The 17,771-nt window shown below is 47.8% G+C and overlaps 1 protein-coding gene across 20 annotated transcripts in view; it reads right to left on the reverse strand.

The window, feature by feature from the left end:
- Positions 1-17,771, reverse strand: part of CIITA (class II major histocompatibility complex transactivator) — a 62,044-nt gene that overhangs the window by 24,341 nt on the left and 19,932 nt on the right. For 12 of the 20 annotated variants that reach the window (XR_007722123.1, XR_007722125.1, XM_050774198.1 and 9 more), the window contains exons 2-5: positions 5,609-5,755; positions 5,273-5,368; positions 1,990-2,052; positions 1,714-1,794 (exon numbers count right to left, since the gene is read on the reverse strand). Coding sequence is in view for 18 of the 20 variants with exons in the window: in XM_050774198.1 (XP_050630155.1) it covers positions 1,714-1,794; positions 1,990-2,052; positions 5,273-5,368; positions 5,609-5,755 (387 nt within the window). In the remaining 2 variants the exon portion in view is untranslated. The remainder of the gene's footprint in view (positions 1-1,713; positions 1,795-1,989; positions 2,053-5,272; positions 5,369-5,608; positions 5,756-17,771) is intronic. The other 8 variants (XM_050774202.1, XM_050774199.1, XM_050774214.1 and 5 more) reach the window with 2 other exon arrangements.

The raw sequence follows: 17,771 nt of genomic DNA on the forward strand, positions 1-17,771 counted from the left end.
GTCTAGCTCTGTTGCCCAGGCTGGAGTGCAGTGGTGCAATCTTGGCTCACTGCAACCTCTGCCTCTTGGGTTCAAGTGATTATCTTGCCGTCACCTCTCCAGTAGCTGGGATTACAGGCGTTTGCCACTATGCCTGGCTAATTTTTGTATTTTTAGTAGAGATGGGGTTTCGCTATGCTGGCCAGGCTGGTCTCAAACTCCTGACCTAAGGTGATCTGCCTGCCTTGGCCTCCCAAAGTGCTGGGATTACAGATGTGAGCCACTGTGGCTGACTGAAAACTTTCATGATAAAATCTTGGGGGGAAATATTTATCAAATGAAAACATAAAGAAGAAAAACAAAGAAAATAAAGAAACTGCTGAAGATAGGACCATGTCCTCTCCCTCAATAATATGGAATGTGACCTCCCAGACATAGTAAATGAAGAAAGCGAAGTACAGAATAGTGTAAATAAAATGTGGCCATTTGCATGGAAAATTAAAGCAAATACAAGAGCTTGTTTTATTTTTGACAAGGCAAGAAGGAAGCTGGTCACATAGGTTGACTAAGATAGCAAAACTGAGAGAACTATAGAACAGAAGTGGGAGGGAGATTTTTTTTTTTTCACTGAATATTCTTTTTGTTGTTGTTGTTTGAGACAGAGTCTCACTCTGTCATCCAGGCTGGAGTGCAGTGGCGTGATCTTGGCTCACTGCAACCTCTGCTTCCTAGGTTCAAGCGATTCTCCTGCCTCAGCCTCCTGAGTAGCTGGGATTACAGGCATGCACCACCACACCCGGCTAATTTTTGTACTTTTTGGTAGAGACGCGGTTTCACCATGTTGGCCAGGCAGGTGTCAAACTCCTGACCTCAAGTGATCCACCCTCCTTGGTCTCCCAAACTGCTGGGATTACAGGCGTGAGCCACCGCGCCCAGCCTTCACTGAATATTCTTTGCACTTTTAAAATTCTTATACCCTGTGTGTGATTCACCCGTTTTAAAAATAAATAAATAGATACAGGGCTTACCCATAGTCAGACCCATAGTAAGTACTCAGTTAACTGTTACACCCATTTTGCAGGTGTTTTCATTCAACAGCTATCTATTGAGTCGCTACTGCATACCAGGCACTGCACTAGATGCTGAGGAAGCAGTCATGAGCAAGAAAGACGAGGTCCCTGTGCTCACAGTGGCAGAGCAAGGCATAAAATATGTCCAGATGGTAATGAGCGCTAAACTGCAAGGAAAAAGACACACAAGGTGAGAATAACTGAGCTAATCTACAGGGAAGAGTGGTCAGAGAAGGGTTCCAGGAGAAGGTGACAGTTTAGCCAAGACCAGAAAGATTCAAAGGAGTCAGCCATGGGAAGAACTGGGGGAAGAGCATTTCAGGTAGAGACTATAGCAAATGCCAAGGCCCTGAGGCTTGAAAGGGCACATGGGTTACAGGAGTGGAGAAGCTGGTGGTGGCTGAAGTGTGGCGGCTCATAGTGGATTTGGAGAGGGAGGAAGGGCCATGCAGGCCTTGTGGCATGTATTTTGTAGCCATTGGAGGGTTATCAGGGCCATGAAATAATCAGATGTACATTTTAAAGCTCCTGTCGGCTTTTAAAGCACCTCCCAGCCAGGCAGGACTTAGCGAGGGAAGCAAGCTGGAGCCACAGCAGGCTTTGGAGTCAAGGAAAGGCCAGGTCTCAAGCAATTCTAGGTTGGATCAGGGAGGGGCTCACTCACGTCTTTTCTGACTTTTCTGCCCAACTTCTGCTGGCATCTCCATACTGTCACCGATCACTTCATCTGGTCCTATGTGCTCTACTTTGAGAAAAACCAGAGACCAACTCACACAATCAGTGGAAGCCCAAGGTGAGTGTCTATTGTCCCCACCTTGGGGAGAGGGGTCTGACTGCCCATAAATGAATGGTCATCAAGTATTAGGGCGCCCCCCAAGGAAGAAGTCAGGAAATGCAGGCTGAGCCAAGACCTGCCCCCCCACCGCCCCCACAAACTTACTGAAAATGTCTTTGCTCAGGCCCTCCAGCTGGGAGTCCTGGAACACATACTGGTCCAGTTCCGCTGCCCAGACAAGGAAAAGTGCAGTCAATCAACAAGGTCTCACTGAAGGCCTACTGTGTGCCAGGCCTTGGGCTGGAGACCCTCTGGGCCTGGCACACAGTGGGGGCTCAAGAAATGTTTGTTGAATGAATGAATGATCAAACAAATGAATGAACACTGACGCTCCAGGGGCTCTTAATCTAATTGAAAAGGTGAGGTATGTATCCATGAAAACTTATCTACTGCTGCAAAGAAGAGCAAGGCGGAATGGTAGAGTTACTGCAGGATTTGAGTTCAAATTCCACCTCTACTCTCCACTAGCCCTACTAGCTGTGCAATCTCGTGTTAGCTACTTAACCACTCTGGGCTTCCATTTCCTCATCTGTGTAAGATGAATAAATAATGCCTATTACCCGGGGATCGATGGTGATAATTAGAGGTTCTACATCTAGAGCATCCAACACAGTAGCTGGTATACAGTAGGCACTCAATAAATAGTGGTAACTATATAAAGGGGTACATGGCTTGGAGCCTTTGGAATATAGGCACCATGACACGAGGTCCGAGAAAAAAAGTGTATAGTGGGATGGGGCAATCTGGGAAGGCTTCCTGGAGGGAGGGATCCTGGAACCAGGCCTTGAAAGATGGGGCAGAGTCTGGGAGAAGGAGAAAAGATAGCTTTTTGGGTCATAGTGACAGAGTCTGGAAAGATGTTCAGAGTATGTTTAGGAAACCCTGAGAGATAGGTGACGGTGGTAGAAGTTTCATGCTGGGGAAAGTCAGAACTTGATTTTATAAGCAATGGAGAGCCACAGAAGGCTTCTGAGCTGAGGAATGGAAAGATGGCCATAATGAAGGTGATGAAAATGAAGACGATAATAATGATGGTGATAATAATGATGATGGTGGTTGTGGGGTAGTACCTAACATCTATTGAATGCTTACTCTGCGCAAATTCCTTTTCTAAATGCTTTACACATTGTGACTTACTCAGTCTTACAACCATCCCATGATGGTGAGTGTGAATATTATCTCCCTTTTACACATTTGGAAGCTAAGGTCATATTTCAGGATGCTGCAAAAGAATACTTGCCCAGGCCTGGGCTTCACCTTCCAGAAGCAGAGAGAAAACCCACAGACTTGAGAAGCAGACTTGGGTGAAGCTGCCTGTTATGATTTGAATATTTGTCTTCTCCAAAACTCATGTATAAATGTAATCCCCTATGTGGCAGTATTGAGAGGTGGGGCCCTTAAGAGGTGATTGGGGCTCTTCCCTCATGAATGGGTCAATTCGTTCATGGATTAGTGGATAAACAGTTTAATAAACTGGGTTGTCATGGGAGTAAGACTAGTGGTTTTATGAGAAGAGGAAGAGAGACTATCACACCAAAACCTCTTGCCTCGTGATGCCCCACACTGCCTCGGGACTCTGCAGAGAGTCCTCACCAGCAAGAAGGCGCTCAGCAGATGCAGCCCCTAACGTTGGACTTCTCAGCCTCCATAACTGTTAAGAAATAATTTTTTTCTTTATAAATTACTCAATGTCAGGTATGTTGTTTTAAGCAACAGAAAATGGACTAACACACTGCCTCACCTACTTGCTGAGACAGCTTCCACTGCCTGTGGAGATGCCCCTAAGGGTGGGGGGGGGAGACAAATACTACGACATGCCCAAATCCTTAATGACTGCCTCCAGTTGTGAGGAAATGTGAATGTCCTCAGCCCCAATCACTTCTGCTTCCCCCATGTAAATCCCCAGGAAGGGAAGGAAACCATCAAGGTCTCAGTTCTGTAATTTCTGAAACATGAACAATTACTAGTCTCCTCCATTTTCTTCTTTGTATGATTTTCAATAAATTGTGCTCTGGGGAAATATTGGCCACATTTGGATCAAGCACAGAAGTGCTGAATGCTGCAGATCCTGGGTGGCCAGGAAAAGGACCACTAGGAAGAGTTTTGCAGGTTGTTCACTGCACAAGGGTGCCCCAAGCCAACAGGGAAAATGGGGGTAGGAATCCAGTTTGCACTTTGCTAGCCAAGCAGTTACTTCCTAGTAGGGGCTGCATCCTCCAGAATAGGACCACTTTTTTCTGTTTCAACAGAGACTCTGTATGAGGTGGTGGTGATGCTGATGGGAGGGAATTCTCTATCCCACTTATCTCTCCCAAAAAACAAACCACTAGCAGCAACACCACCACCACCTCTTCCCAAGAGTCCTGCCCTTGTCTGAAAGCTGTAGCTCGGGCCGGGCGCAGTGGCTCACGCCTGTAATCCCAGCACTTTGGGAGGCCGAGGCGGGAGGATCACGAGGTCAGAAGATCGAGACCACCCTGGCTAACACGGTGAAACCCCGTCTCTACTAAAAATACAAAAAATTAGCCGGGTGTGCTGGCGGGCGCCAGTAGTCCCAGCTACTCGGGAGGCTGTGGCAGGAGAATGGCGTGAACCCAGGAGGCGGAGCTTGCAGTGAGCCGAGATTGCGCCTCTGCACTCCAGTCTGGGTGACAGAGCGAGACTCCATCCCCCCTCCCCCCCAAAAGAAAAAAAAAAGCTGTAGCTCTTCTTAAAGCTGCAAATTGACTTCTTTGCTTAAGCCTTAGCAAATCTTCCAACCCCAGACACTTTCTTTTTTGTGGTTAAAAATGGGGACTTTGAAATGAGAAAGACCTAGGTTAGAATTTCAGATCTGCACATTACTACTTCTAAAGAAAACTTCGGTAGGTCGTTTCACCTCTCTAAACCTCAATTTCCTCATTTGTAAAAGACAGAAACTAACAATATGTATTTCCTTTGTTGTTGTAAGGATTCCAGACGATAATATATGGCCAGCAATGAGCATACTATGAGTATCCAGTAAATGCTAGTTATTACAAATACTAGAGTAGCTTGGCTAAGGAGCTGGGAGGAAAAGGGAAAGAGGCGTATGGTATGGGCTTTGTAGGAAGGATAGACAGAAGAACAAGAAGCGGAAATGGGTATAGACATGGAGGTGGAGGATGTAAACATGAGATTTTTGTTTTCTTGGTGGTCATTATTGAAGGAACCTATTTCTCCCACTGGACTCCATCTCCCCGCTCTTCCCTGGAGTCTCCGTTCTTCCAGCCGTTGCTCCGCATCACCCTTGCAATGATTTCTGTGGGAGGGGCCTGACGTGGCTCATGATGAATGGGTGATATTGACAAGTGACAGCAAAGAACCCTTGCCCTTGATTGTTCTTTTCTGGGCTCAGGTGCTTCCTCACCGATATTGGCATAAGCCTCCCTGGTCTCTTCATCGCCTTCCATGTCACACAACAGCCTGCTGAACTGGTCACAGTTGATGGTGTCCGTGTCGGGTTCTGGGAGGAAAAGTCCCTTGGATGAAGCAGGGAATTTCTGGGAAGAGGGCTGGTGGGGAAGGAGGGAGAGGCCGGGCGGGGCTAGGAGACCATGCCTATCTGCAGAGAGCGTCCCACAGGCGTGGGAGCTGTCCGTGGTGCTGACGGGAGCACAGGGGCCAGAACTTCCCTTGATTGCCGTCTGTACAGCAAGCTGAGGGGTGGGTGATACCGGAAGAGACCAGAGGGAGGAGGGCCCACCTGAGTAGAGCTCAATCTCTTCTTCTCCAGCCAGGTCCATCTGGTCATAGATGTGGTAGAGGCACAGGGGGTCAGCATCGCTGTTGAGAAGCTCCAGGTAGCTGCCTTCTAGGGGCCCCAACTCCATGGTGGCACACTGTGAGCTGCCTGGGAGGGAAGACATGCTCAGTCACCTCACAGGGTGTTGGAAAGAGGCAGAGGATTGACACCTACAACAACTCCCAGCTGGTGAGGGCTGGGGATGCGAGGAGTGAATAAAAGTGGTCATTCAGCACCTCTTATGTGCCCAGCGTGGTGGAGAGAGGAAGCCACATTCCCTTCCTCCAAGGAACTTACAAACATATGAGAAGATACCCAGGAGGTAGAAGAGGGCACTAGGAAGTGTAGATTCCATCAATCTCACACAAGAGAGTCAGGAGACCTGTCCCACATTTGGCAATGCCATGAGTGGTAACAGCTAAGATTTATAAAGCAACTCCTATATGCCAAGGACATGAGCTGTCACTTTTAATAATCATATTAGCAACTATGTAAGGAACGTACTATTATTATCCTGACTTTGCATATGAGAAAACCGAGGCTCAGAGAGGTGAAGTGATTTATGTAAGGAAACCCACGTCCGAGTGGAACCAGGATTTGAACCCAGACAGTCTGACTGAAGGCCCTGCATTTAACTGCAATATTCTACTGCTTTGGGTGGACTTGAGCAAGTCTCTGCTCCTTTCTGTGCCTCAGTTTCCTAATATGTAAACTGAAGGAGTCTGAGCAGATTCTAAGATTTCCTCATTGTTTGAAGGGCATATTAAATACTTTTAACACTATTTCATTTAATCTTTAAACAATCCCAGATGTGGATACCTCAAATATCCTGACATGATCATTATACAATCTATGCATGTAATAAATACTCACATGTACCCCATAAATATGTATAATATTATGTATTAATAAAATAAAAGAAAACAAGAAAAACCAGATACATCCACATAAAAACATGTACGTGAATGTTAGTAAAAGGATAATTCATAATAGCCAAAATATTAAAACAGCCCAAATATCCATCAAAAAATAAATGGATAAACAAAATGTTGCTTATCTATACAATAACGTATTCTGCCATTAAAGGGAGAAAGCATTGATACATGCTGGAACATGGATGAACCTTAAAAATATATGCTAAGTGAAGAAGCTAGACACAAAGGGTCACATATTGTATGATTCTACTTATCTGAAATGTCCAGAACAGGCAAATCCATAGAGACAGAAAGTAGAAGAGGCAGGACATGGTGGCTCATGCCTGAAATTCCAGCACTTTGGGAGGCTGAGACGGGAGAATTGCTTGTGCCCAGGTGTTCAATACCAGCCTGGGCAACATAGCAAAAGCCTATCTCTATTAATTTTGTTTTTAAGTAAAGAATATTAGTGGTTGCCTAGGGCTTAGTGGAGAGGGATTTTGGAAGAAAATGGGGAACAACTGCTGATGGGTATGGAGTTTCTTTAGGGGGTGATGAAATGTTCTAAAATTGACTGTGGGGATGGGAGATGGTCGCAGAACTCTCTGAGTATTCCCAAAAGACCATTGAAGTGTACTTTTTTTTTTTTTTTTTTTTTTTGAGACGGAGTCTCTGTCACCCAGGCTGGAGTGCAGGGGTGCAATCTTGGCTCACTGCAACCTCTGCCTCCCAGGTTCAAGCGATTCTCCTGCCTCAGCCTCCCGAGCAGCTGGGATTACAGGCACCCCACCACCACCACACCCAGCTAATTTTTGCATATTTAGTAGAGACAGGGTTTCACCATGTTGGCCAGGCTGCTCTCAAACTCCTGACCTCAAGTGATCCGCCTGTCTCCTCAGCCTCCCAAAGTGCTGGGATTACAGGCATGAACTGTACTTTTTAAGTGGGCAAATTGTATGATATGTGAATTACATCTCAATAAAGCTGTTAAAACCTAGGAAGTAAGCATTATTGTCTCTATTGGCAGATGAAGAACTTGAGACTCAGAGAGGACAAGCAACTTCCTCAAGATCATGCAGCTCTTGCTGGGGAAAACCTAGCTGAAGGCTCATCTGTGTGACTCCAAGGCCCCTGCCCTGATCCCTGGTTCAGGTCCATGTTTCCATGGTATATTCATTTCCCAGGGCTGCTGAAACAAGGTACCAGCATCCAGGTAACTCAGAACAATAACACTTATTCTCTCATGGTTCTGGAGGCCAGAAGTTGAAATCAGGGTGTCAGCAGGGCCACGCTCCCTCCAGAGGCTCTAGGCTCTAGGGGAGAACACTTCCTTGCCTCCTCTAGCTGCTGTGAACTATTGGTGATCCCTGACTTGTGGTCTTGTGGCTGCATCACTCTAAACTCAGCTTTAGTGGCCACATCACCCATTCCTCATGTCTCAAGTCTCCTCTTTCTCTTATAAAGACACTTGTCATTGGATTTAGGACCCACCTAGATAATCCAGGATGATGTCATTTCAAGATCCTTAATTCTTTTTTTTTTTTTTCCCCTTCTTTTGAGACAGAGGCTTGCTCTGTTTCCCAGGCTAGAGTGCAGTGGTGCTATCTCGGCTCACTGCAACCTCCACCTCAAGGTTCAAGTGATTCTCCTGCTTCTGTCTCCTGAGTAGCTGGGATTACAGGTGCTCACCACCATGATCAGCTAATTTTTGTATTTTTAGTAGAAATGGGGTTTGCCGTGTTAACCAGGCTGGTCTTAAACTCCTGACCTCAAGTGATCCTCCAATCTCAGCCTCCCAAAGTGCTGGGATTACAGGAGTGAGCCACTGCACCCAGCCCCTTAACTTAATTCTATCTGCGAAGACCCTTTTCCCAAATAAAGTCACACTGAGAGGTTCCAGGGATTTGATATGGACATATATTTTGGGGGGGCCACGTTTCAACCCACCACACATGACATGCAGATGAAGGCTGGAAGGAAACAGAGGGAGCTTCCTGGAGGAGGTAAGAGGAGAGCTGGCCCTGAAGCTGGAGGACCAGAGGGAGCCTCCTACTGTCCTATTCTGGGCCCAGAAGAGAATAAATTGAAGGGTAAACTCATGAGAAAACACACACGCAAGTCGCCACCCCATTCCAGAGACTCATTTTTTTTTTTTTTTTTTTTTTGAGACGGACTCTCGCTCTGTCTCCCAGGCTGGAGTGCATTGGCATAATCTCGGCTCACTGCAACCTCCGCCTCCCGGGTTCATGCCATTCTCCTGCCTCAGCCTCCCGAGTAGCTGGGACTAAGGCATCCACCATCACGCCTGGCTAATTTTTTTTTTTTTTTTTTTTGTATTTTTAGTAGAGACGGGGTTTCACCATGTTAGCCAGGATGGCCTCAATCTCCTGACCTCGTGATCCACCCACCTCGGCCTCCCAAAGTTGTGGGATTACAGGCATGAGCCACTGCGCCTGGCCTTTTTTTTTTTGAGACGGACTCTCACTCTGTCGCCCAGGCTGGAGTGCAGTGACGCAATCTTGGCTCACTGCAACCTCTGCCTCCCGGGTTCAAGCAATTCTCCTGACTCAACCTCCCAAGTAGCTGGCACTACAGGCGCCTGGCACCATGCCCGGCTAATTTTTTTATTTTTAGTAGAGACAGGGTTTTGCCATGTTGGTCAGGCTGGTCTCGAACTCCTGACCTCAGGTGATCCGCCCACTTTGGCCTCCCAAAGTGCTGGGATTACAGGTGTGAGCCACCATACCCAGCCCAGAGACCCATTTTCTTTCACTCATCCACAGCTTTCACTGCCTGTGGAGAGGCTCAGCATAGACTCTGGATGTCACAGAGAATGATCTTTCCAGTCCAAGCTGGGGCACTGGCTGAGGCCGCTTGTTCATGACGGTTGAGTGGGGGCTGCAGGAATCCAAACACAACCGGCTTGCAGCGAGGTCCCAGCCAGCCGTGACTAGAGGAAGCAGAACTGAAAGATGGGGCCACAACCCTTTTCCTGGAGCGAGGCCAAAGCTGGGAGGTGGTTGGGGGGTGGGACGCTCCACCTCTCCCAGCCCCTTGGTCAGGGACACAGGCACGAAATCTATTCTCTCAGAGCAGTAAGAGAAGACTCCTTTGCCCCAACTCCTGCCTGCTGCCCGCCTCCCATTCCACCCATGCTCTTTATTGAGAACCTACATTGCAGCACGCTGCCTCCTCTTTGAGGCAGTGTGATCTCGTGACAAGAGCTCCAGATGGACCCTAGCAACTCCATGAATGAGTTGTGTGACTTTGGACTTTGGGCAAGTTACCCAGATTCAGTTTTCTCACAGCATCGGGTCTGCCAGGGACCTTCAAGCTTGACCTCTTTCCTTCACTCTGCAGATGACAAGACTGAGACCCTGGGAAGGACATGACTTGCACAAGACCCCGTAGACTGCCGGTGGCTGCCCCTGCACCTGCTCCCCCACTCCCCCCTCCCCCCGCCAAGACCCCCAGGCTGGTGCTCTTTCCTCCCAATCAAAATGTTCCCAATCAAATGATCACCCTTGTCCTATCTAGGCCCAAGCATAGAGACACAGGTCGTATCACAGACGGGGGATAGTGAGAGGGACCGCAGGGAGGAGCCTGGAGACATTTAGCCCACCCCACTTATTGATGAGCTCCACTTCAAACTCTGGATGACATTGCCATGTGGTTAAGCACACAGTCAGATAAATACATTGAGAAGGGAAAGAAGGCAAGTATTGTGAGCTTTGGGGTAAAATTTACCAACTTTGAGACTACCTCTGCCTACTAACACACTGCCACCTAGGCAAGTTCATTTTTTAAACCACTTAGAGCCTCAGTTTCCTTATCCATAAAATGGGGATAATAATAATTGGCAACTCACAAGGGTGAGGGGAGTTAAGTTGCATGGAGCCCTTAGAAAGGGGACTGGCAATCAGTAAGTGCTGAATGAACAGAAGTTTTAAGGCAGCACAACTTCTACATGGTGAGTACAATATGTGTGATGGCCATCATTATTATTAGATTGCTTCTTACCTCTGTGAGAGTGACAAAGGGACACTTTCCCTTCCATTTCTTCCGAGGTCAAACTTTGTGAAGCTGAGCTTTCTGCTCTTTTCCATAAGGGGACCCTGCAGACTTAATAGGAACAAGAAAGCCCCCACAGGCCAGGAATGGTGGCTCACATCTGTAGAAATTCCAGGAATTTGAGACAGCCTGGACAACATGGCGAAACCCTCTCTCTACAAATAACACAAAACTTAGCTGGGTGTGGTGGTGTGTGTCTGTAGTCCCAGCTACTCAGGAGGCTGAGGTGGGAAGATCGCCTGAGCCTGGGGAGGTTGAGGCTGCAGTGAACTGAGATTGCACCACTGAACTCCAGCCTGGGTGATAGAGCCAGACTGTGTCTCAAAAAAAAAAAAAAAAAAAAAAAAAAAAAAAAAAAAAAAAGGCCCCCACAGCCAGCAGGGCAGCTTGGATGGTCTGACCATGCCCCCTATCACCACCACTGAGAAGTTGCCTGGGCAAAAAAGTCACCAGAGGTCCTAAGATCTGTGTCACTGGCTCAACCTGGACAAGAAGAAATCCACTCCCAGAAACCCCCAATACACATTTCAACCCCCCCCACTTCCTGCTTCCCTAAGACCGAAGCCTGCACCTTAAGCACTTCCTTTTGGGTGTGGATTTGCAGCTCACAATGGACTTCTGCCTCCATCCCCCATAGCTGAGTTCCCAAAAAGCTCTGGGGAGAAGGCAGGGTAGAGTGTTATGCCCATGTGAGCTTGGAGGAGGTTCACACGCCTCAGTGAAGTGGCTTGTCCAAGGTCACGTGGTTTGGGAGCTTGCTTCTGAATTCTGGCTGCGATGCCTTAGCCAAGTCACTTGACCTCTCTGAGCATCAGTTTTCCCAACATTAGATCTGGACAATGAAGATCGCCTTGCAGCCCAGCACTTTGGGAGGCCGAGGCAGGCGGATCACTTGAGGTCAGGAGTTTGAGACCAGCCTGGGCAACATGGTGAAATCCTGTCTCTACTAAAAATACAAAATTAGCCAGGCATGGTGGTGCGCTCCTGTAATCCCAGCTGCTTGGGAGGCTGAGGCAGGAGAATTACTTGAACCTGGGAAGCAGAGGCTGCAGTAAGCCAAGATCGCGCCACTGCACTGCAGGCTGGGCGACAAAATGAGACACCATCTCAACAACAACAACAAAAAAGATTGTCCTACAGGATCATCAGAAGGCCAAGGGGGGTTCTGTGTGGGGTGCCAGCTACATGGGAAGCCCACAGTCAAAGGAAACCCATTACATTAGGGGGTGTCAAAGCTGAAACTCAGGCCCAAGACTCTAGGTTTCACCACAACGCCACAGCTGCCTCCCAGTCACACCAACATCTACTTGAATCTTGGCATGGGACTGTCCTCTATCCCCGGACCCAAGTTTCCAATGTCTATAGACGCTTAGAAAGTGCTTCAAAGGCCCCTTCGTTGGATTGTTTCTCCAACCCACAATGCCAGAGCAGGGTGGAGGGAAAAGATGGCCCTGATCATCCCATGGCAGAGAGAGCCCTTCAGCAATCCCTGAGGGCAGGGATCGCATCGCTCAAGCTCACCTCCTCCCAGCTCTCAGCATGTTTCTGCACATGGCAGCCTCTCTTCATCCATGGCAAAGATGCAGAACTAGAATTCACAGTGCCCAGCAAGTGCCAGGTACCAAATGACATGACTCGTAGGTGTTATCCCATTTGGTCTAACTTACACATCAGCTATTTGTATTCCTGTTTCTCAGATGAAGAGACAGGCTCAGAGAGATTAGTGAGCTGAGATTTGAACCCAACTACCCATCTCCAAAGCCTCAGCCCACTCTACAGCCTTTTTGAATGGCTCTTGGCCCCCCACCAACCCGGCGAGGAAAGGCGTGGGTGGCAAGACAATTTCTCCTTTTGAGGAGCCATCTGGGGGCAGGGCAGAGGTGTGGTCTGTGTCTTTCTGGTAAATGGGCAGTATTTTTAGAAGGTCCTCTTTGAAACTGTGCTTCCCCCTGGGCCACCACCTTCCACATCCAACTCGAGAAAATATTCCTGATCTTTTTGCCGTCAAAAGTCCTTTTTAGGGTTCATTTTCATCCCCACTTCACACTGCTGAAGGATTTGAAAGACTAAGTATAGACACTAAACGGATGTCTGAAATAACAATTCATTTCTCTCTCCCCGGAGGGAAATCAAGTGTTGCCGGAATGTTCTAACTCAGACCCAAACAAGCTGGAGATCAGTGCATGCAGCTCTTCTGTGCATAACATAATGTTCCATCTCAGCTGGTGGGAGATGAATGGGAGCTCAGATGGTGAGCTTTGGGGTGAAATTTCCCAACTTTGAGATTATCCCTACCTACCAACACACTACAATATGGGCAAGTTCATTTTTTAAACCACTTGGAGCCTCAGTTTCCTTATCTGTAAAGTGGAGAATAATAATAATTGGCAACTCATAGGGTTAGGGGAGTTAAGTTGCATGGAGCCCTTAGAAAGGGGACTGGCGACCAGTAAGTGCTGAATGAACAGTAGCTTAAGGCGGCACAGCTTCTGCATGGTGAGTACAATATGTGTGATGGCCGTTTTTATTATTTGCTTCTTACCTCTGTGACAGTGACCAGGGAAGATTTCTTTGTGTCTGGACCTGTGCTAGATGCCTTGCATTTACTATTCTGTTTCAACTGTTAATGGCAACTCTGGGAGATTTGTGTTATTATACCCATTTTACAGATGCAGGGGCTGAGATCATGTCCAGTTCATTAGATTATTTTCTTTCCGGAGGAGGAGAGTCTATCTTTGAGGGTCTAAGGAGGCACTGCAAGGGAGAAGAAGACTCTTTTGCTATCCCTAAAAGCCTCCAGCACTGCTCTGAACTGTGATTAAAGAGCATGAGAAGGAAGCCAGTGGTGGTGGCTCATGCCTGTAATCCCAGCACTTTGGGAGGCCGAGGCTGGCGGATTACTTGAGGTCAGGAGTTCAAGACCGGCCTGACCAACATGGTGAAACCCTATCTCTACAAAAATACAAAAATTAGCTGAGCTTGGTGATGGGTGCCTGTAATCCCAGCTACTCCGGAGGCTGAGGCAGGAAAATTGCTTGAACCCAGGAGGCGGAGGTTGCAGTGAGCCGAGATTGCGCCACTGCACTCCAGCCTGGGCGACGAGCAAGACTCTGTCTCAGAGGAAAAAAAAAAAAAAAAAAAAAAAAAGAACACGAGAAGGAATACTTCCCTACACTTGCCCGTGAACTTCTCCTCCTGAGGAATAATGGGAAGACCTCTGAACTGTGTGCCTAGTTTTGAGTTTCTGCTCTGCCTTTAATCCTCAGTACATTACCTTAGCCCTCCGAGCTTCCGTTTCAATGAGTGTGGGAACCCCTTCAATTGAGTCTTTTTGAGATTCTGATTACTCATTGCCTGGCAGTCTTCTCCTTTTCCTTTCACCCAAGGCCCCCCACCTCAACACCAAGTTGCTCCCCAACCTCATGACAAGCTGCTTCCGGGGGCCAGATGATGTTGAGAAGTCAGGGGCCTAGGAATGCCTATCTACCACGACCAGACCCCAAACAGCTTCTTTGTGGGCATAATAGCTCAAATGAGTTCTCCTTTTGCTCGAGCACCCTGTAGTACTCCCAGATAAACACTAAGACTTAAACATCTCTCACTTTTCCCCTCTAAAGCTGTAAAACAATGATTTACTGAGCACCCCATAAGAAAGTCGCCGAGCTCAGTTCCTTACGGGCCCCAAAGAGGTTTGCCACGCAGTCCCTGCCAAAGAGGCTTGCAATGTAGACCCAGATGATATTTTAGGAGAGAGACAAAACATCTTAATAGCATAGTGGTTAAGGGTGCAGGCTCTGGGTTCAAATCTCAGTTCCACACTAGCTGTGTGACCTTGCAAACGTTACTCAGCCTCTCTGAGTCACAGAATCAACTGCATTTTATTGGCACAGTGCTTACTTCACTGGGTTGTTGTGACTTGCCTAAAGTGACTTAGCCAGTAAGTGGTACTAAGATGTAAACTCCAAAAATAAAACAGCAAGGTGTCCTTTGATACTGTACAACTGGCAAAAGTTAGAAATCTGGGAAATGCCAAGTGTTAGTTACACAGGGTTTGTGGGAATGTAGATGGATGGAGCTGCTCTGGAGAATGACCTGGCATCATGTAGAATATCTAAGGATATGTAGATCCTACAACCTGGCAATTCAGCTCTTGGGTCTATACATTCCGAAGAAATTCTCCCATAACTCCCCAGGAGAACTTATCTGAGGATGGTTACTGCTGTGTTATTTGTGTTGACAGAGGGTTAGAGGTCACCTAGGTGTCCATCACTGGGGGTGTGGACAGGTGAAAAGTAACCACTGAACTCCATAGAGAACAAGGTCCATGATTAGAAGCAAAGACCAAATGCATCAGAAGCAAGGCAAGTAGATCTTAATAACATAGTATGGAATGCAAAAGTAAGACACTGTGGCCGGGCGCGGTGGCTCACACCTGTAATTCCAGCACTTTGGGAGGCTGAGGCAGGTGGATCACTTGAGGTCAGAAGTTTGAGAGCAGCCTAGCCAACACGGTAAAAAACCATCTCTACTAAAAATAGAAAAATCAGCCTGGGTGACAGAGTGAGACTCCATCTAAAAAAAAAAAAAAAAGGCAAAACACGTTTTATAAGAGCACATATAAACAGAAGGATACACCTGAAATGCATTAGAATGGACACCCGGTATGGGAAATAGGGACATTAATGAAGAGAAATCCCTCATGTGAACCAAGGATCTTAGTGTACTATGACCTGGGCTGGGCTGGGTAGTTAATTGAAGGTTTAAAGGTCCAAGTGTTGAAAAGAAGGAGGCTTCTGGTTGGGCGCGGTGGTTCACACCTGTAATCCCAGCACTTTGGGAGGCTGAGGCAGGTGGATCACCTGAGGTCAGGAGTTCGAGACCAGCCTGTCCAACATGGCGAAACCCCGTCGCTACTAAAAATACACAAATTAGCCCGGTGTGGTGGCGGGCGCCTGTAGTCCCAGCTACTGGGGAGGCTGAGGCAGGAGAATCACTTGAACCTGGGAGGCGGAGGTTGCAGTGAACCGAGATCGAGCCACTGCACTCCAGCCTGGGCAACAAAGAGAGACTCCGTCTCAAAAAAAAAAAAAGAAAAAAAAAAGAAAAAAAAAGAAAAGAAAGAGGCTTCATGGGGTGGGGTCGATACCTGTGTGGCTCACCAACAATAGGGCCTGTACAGAGCCTGGTACCTATAGATGCTCACAAAGAAAGAAACCTCTGCTCTTGCCACCCCATAGGCTGTCTGGGGATGGCTTGATTTGTACCTGATAGCCCAGGGTCCTGGGGAAGAGATAAGAACATGCTGGACTTGGAGCAGGATGGGGGAGGAGCTGGAGGTAGAGGAAGAAGCCCCTCGCTCTCCTGCCTGCTGTTTGCAAACCAAGTGTAGGTATCCCAGGAGAATGAGACAGAGAGAGGACTTAAGAGAAATGACTGGTCTCACTCAAGACTTTCACTTCTTGGAGTGGCACGAAGAGGTCACAACAGGTGGAGAGGAAACTAAGGCATGTAGCAACACTGCAACACTCAGGGGCTTATGGGCCTGGAAACAGTTGCAGGTTCTGATCATTTGTCCTCAAGGCAGGGAGAGTGGAAGACGTGTGTGCATGTGCGTGCATGTATATGTGTGTAATGGGGGCAGGAAGTAAGATGAGCTTCATCTCAGGAGACGTCTGGAAATATTGCTATCGGTTGGCTCTAAATCCCCTCTCTGACCTGCAGGCTCCTCAACTGTGCAACAGGGGCTTGGCTGCAAAATCAAAAGTTGAATCCGGTTGATAGGCCTACTTGTTTCATTTCCCAAGCCAAAATAACTGTCTGTGTGTGTGTGTGTGTGTGTGTGTATTACCATCACAATGTCTCTATATAGAGTACACACAATTGTTACCAGAGGCCCCACTACTCCCTATTGCCTTCTGCCTGTACACATTTCACATCATTATGACCCCTTTGGCATTTGGATTTGCCACCCTTGGCAGGTCCCTTCTAGCTCTGACCTGCTGGAAAGATAATGGGTTGAGAGGGATGGGTGACGGGGGCAGGGAGAAGCAGGGTTCAATTCTTTCCTGTCCTGCAATGGAATTGAGGTGCACAGTAGGTCTTTTTCTACAGAGGGTCTTGGAGGCGACTGGCCCTGGGTACCCAAACAGGCCAGTTCCACACAGAGAAGAAGCAGGAAGCACTAAAGTTGCAGCATCTGGGGTGTTGGGTGCACTTTCCCAGCTCTGCTGCCAGCTCAGATGGAAAGGTGATTAAGAGATAAGCTGTCTGAGATCACACCTGTAATTCCAGCACTTTGGGAGGCAGAGGAGGGAAGAAGACTTGAGGCCAGGAGTTTGAGACCAGCCTGGGCAACATAGTGAAACCCCACCTCTTCAGACATAAAAGATACAAAAATTAGCTGATGTGGTGGAGTGCCCTTGTAGTCTCGGCTACTTGGGAGGCTGAGGCAGGAGGATGGCTTGAGCTCAGGAGCTTGAGGCTGCAGTGAGCAATGATTGTACCACTGCACTCCAACCTGAGCAAGAGAGTGAGACCTTGTCTCATAAATGAATGGATGGATGAATGAATGAATGAATGGTAAGCTCTCTGGGAACTGCGGGATGCAAAGAGCTACTCCCCGCTGACACCTGCCTGCTGCTCCTTTTTGCCATCACAATTCCAGTGCCCTTGGATGGATTTCCATTGCAGCTCCCTGCCCTTTGGGTTTGAACCAACCAGCCTCTGGCAAACAAAGTAACTTCAGAGCAGGAAAGCTGAAAACAAAGCAAAACTGGCTCCAATCCCTAGTCAAAGGGCTTCTCAGCAGTTGGAGGCAGTTTAAAGAAAGAAGGACCCACTCGGTCATGGAAACAGCAGTGTTTACAATAGCCTGGTGGGATGGAATTGACCCAGGGAGTCATGAGACCTGAGATACGGGCACTGCTCTGCTTCTGATAGGCTGTGTGACTTTGGGCAAGCCCGTTCCCCTCTCTAGTCCCCAGGGCCCTCATCTGTTAAATAAAAGGGTCACACAAGAGTAGCGGTTTTCAGATGAAATTTTACATGGATCCTAAATTCCTGAACAGGTGAAGAGAGCACGCTGTGGTTAAATAGGATCGCCAGAGGCTCCACTACTCCCTATTGCCTTCTGCTGGGAC

The sequence above is a fragment of the Macaca thibetana genome, chromosome 20, assembly GCF_024542745.1.
Source record: "Macaca thibetana thibetana isolate TM-01 chromosome 20, ASM2454274v1, whole genome shotgun sequence".
In the NCBI taxonomy this organism is placed as follows: Eukaryota; Metazoa; Chordata; class Mammalia; order Primates; family Cercopithecidae; genus Macaca; species Macaca thibetana.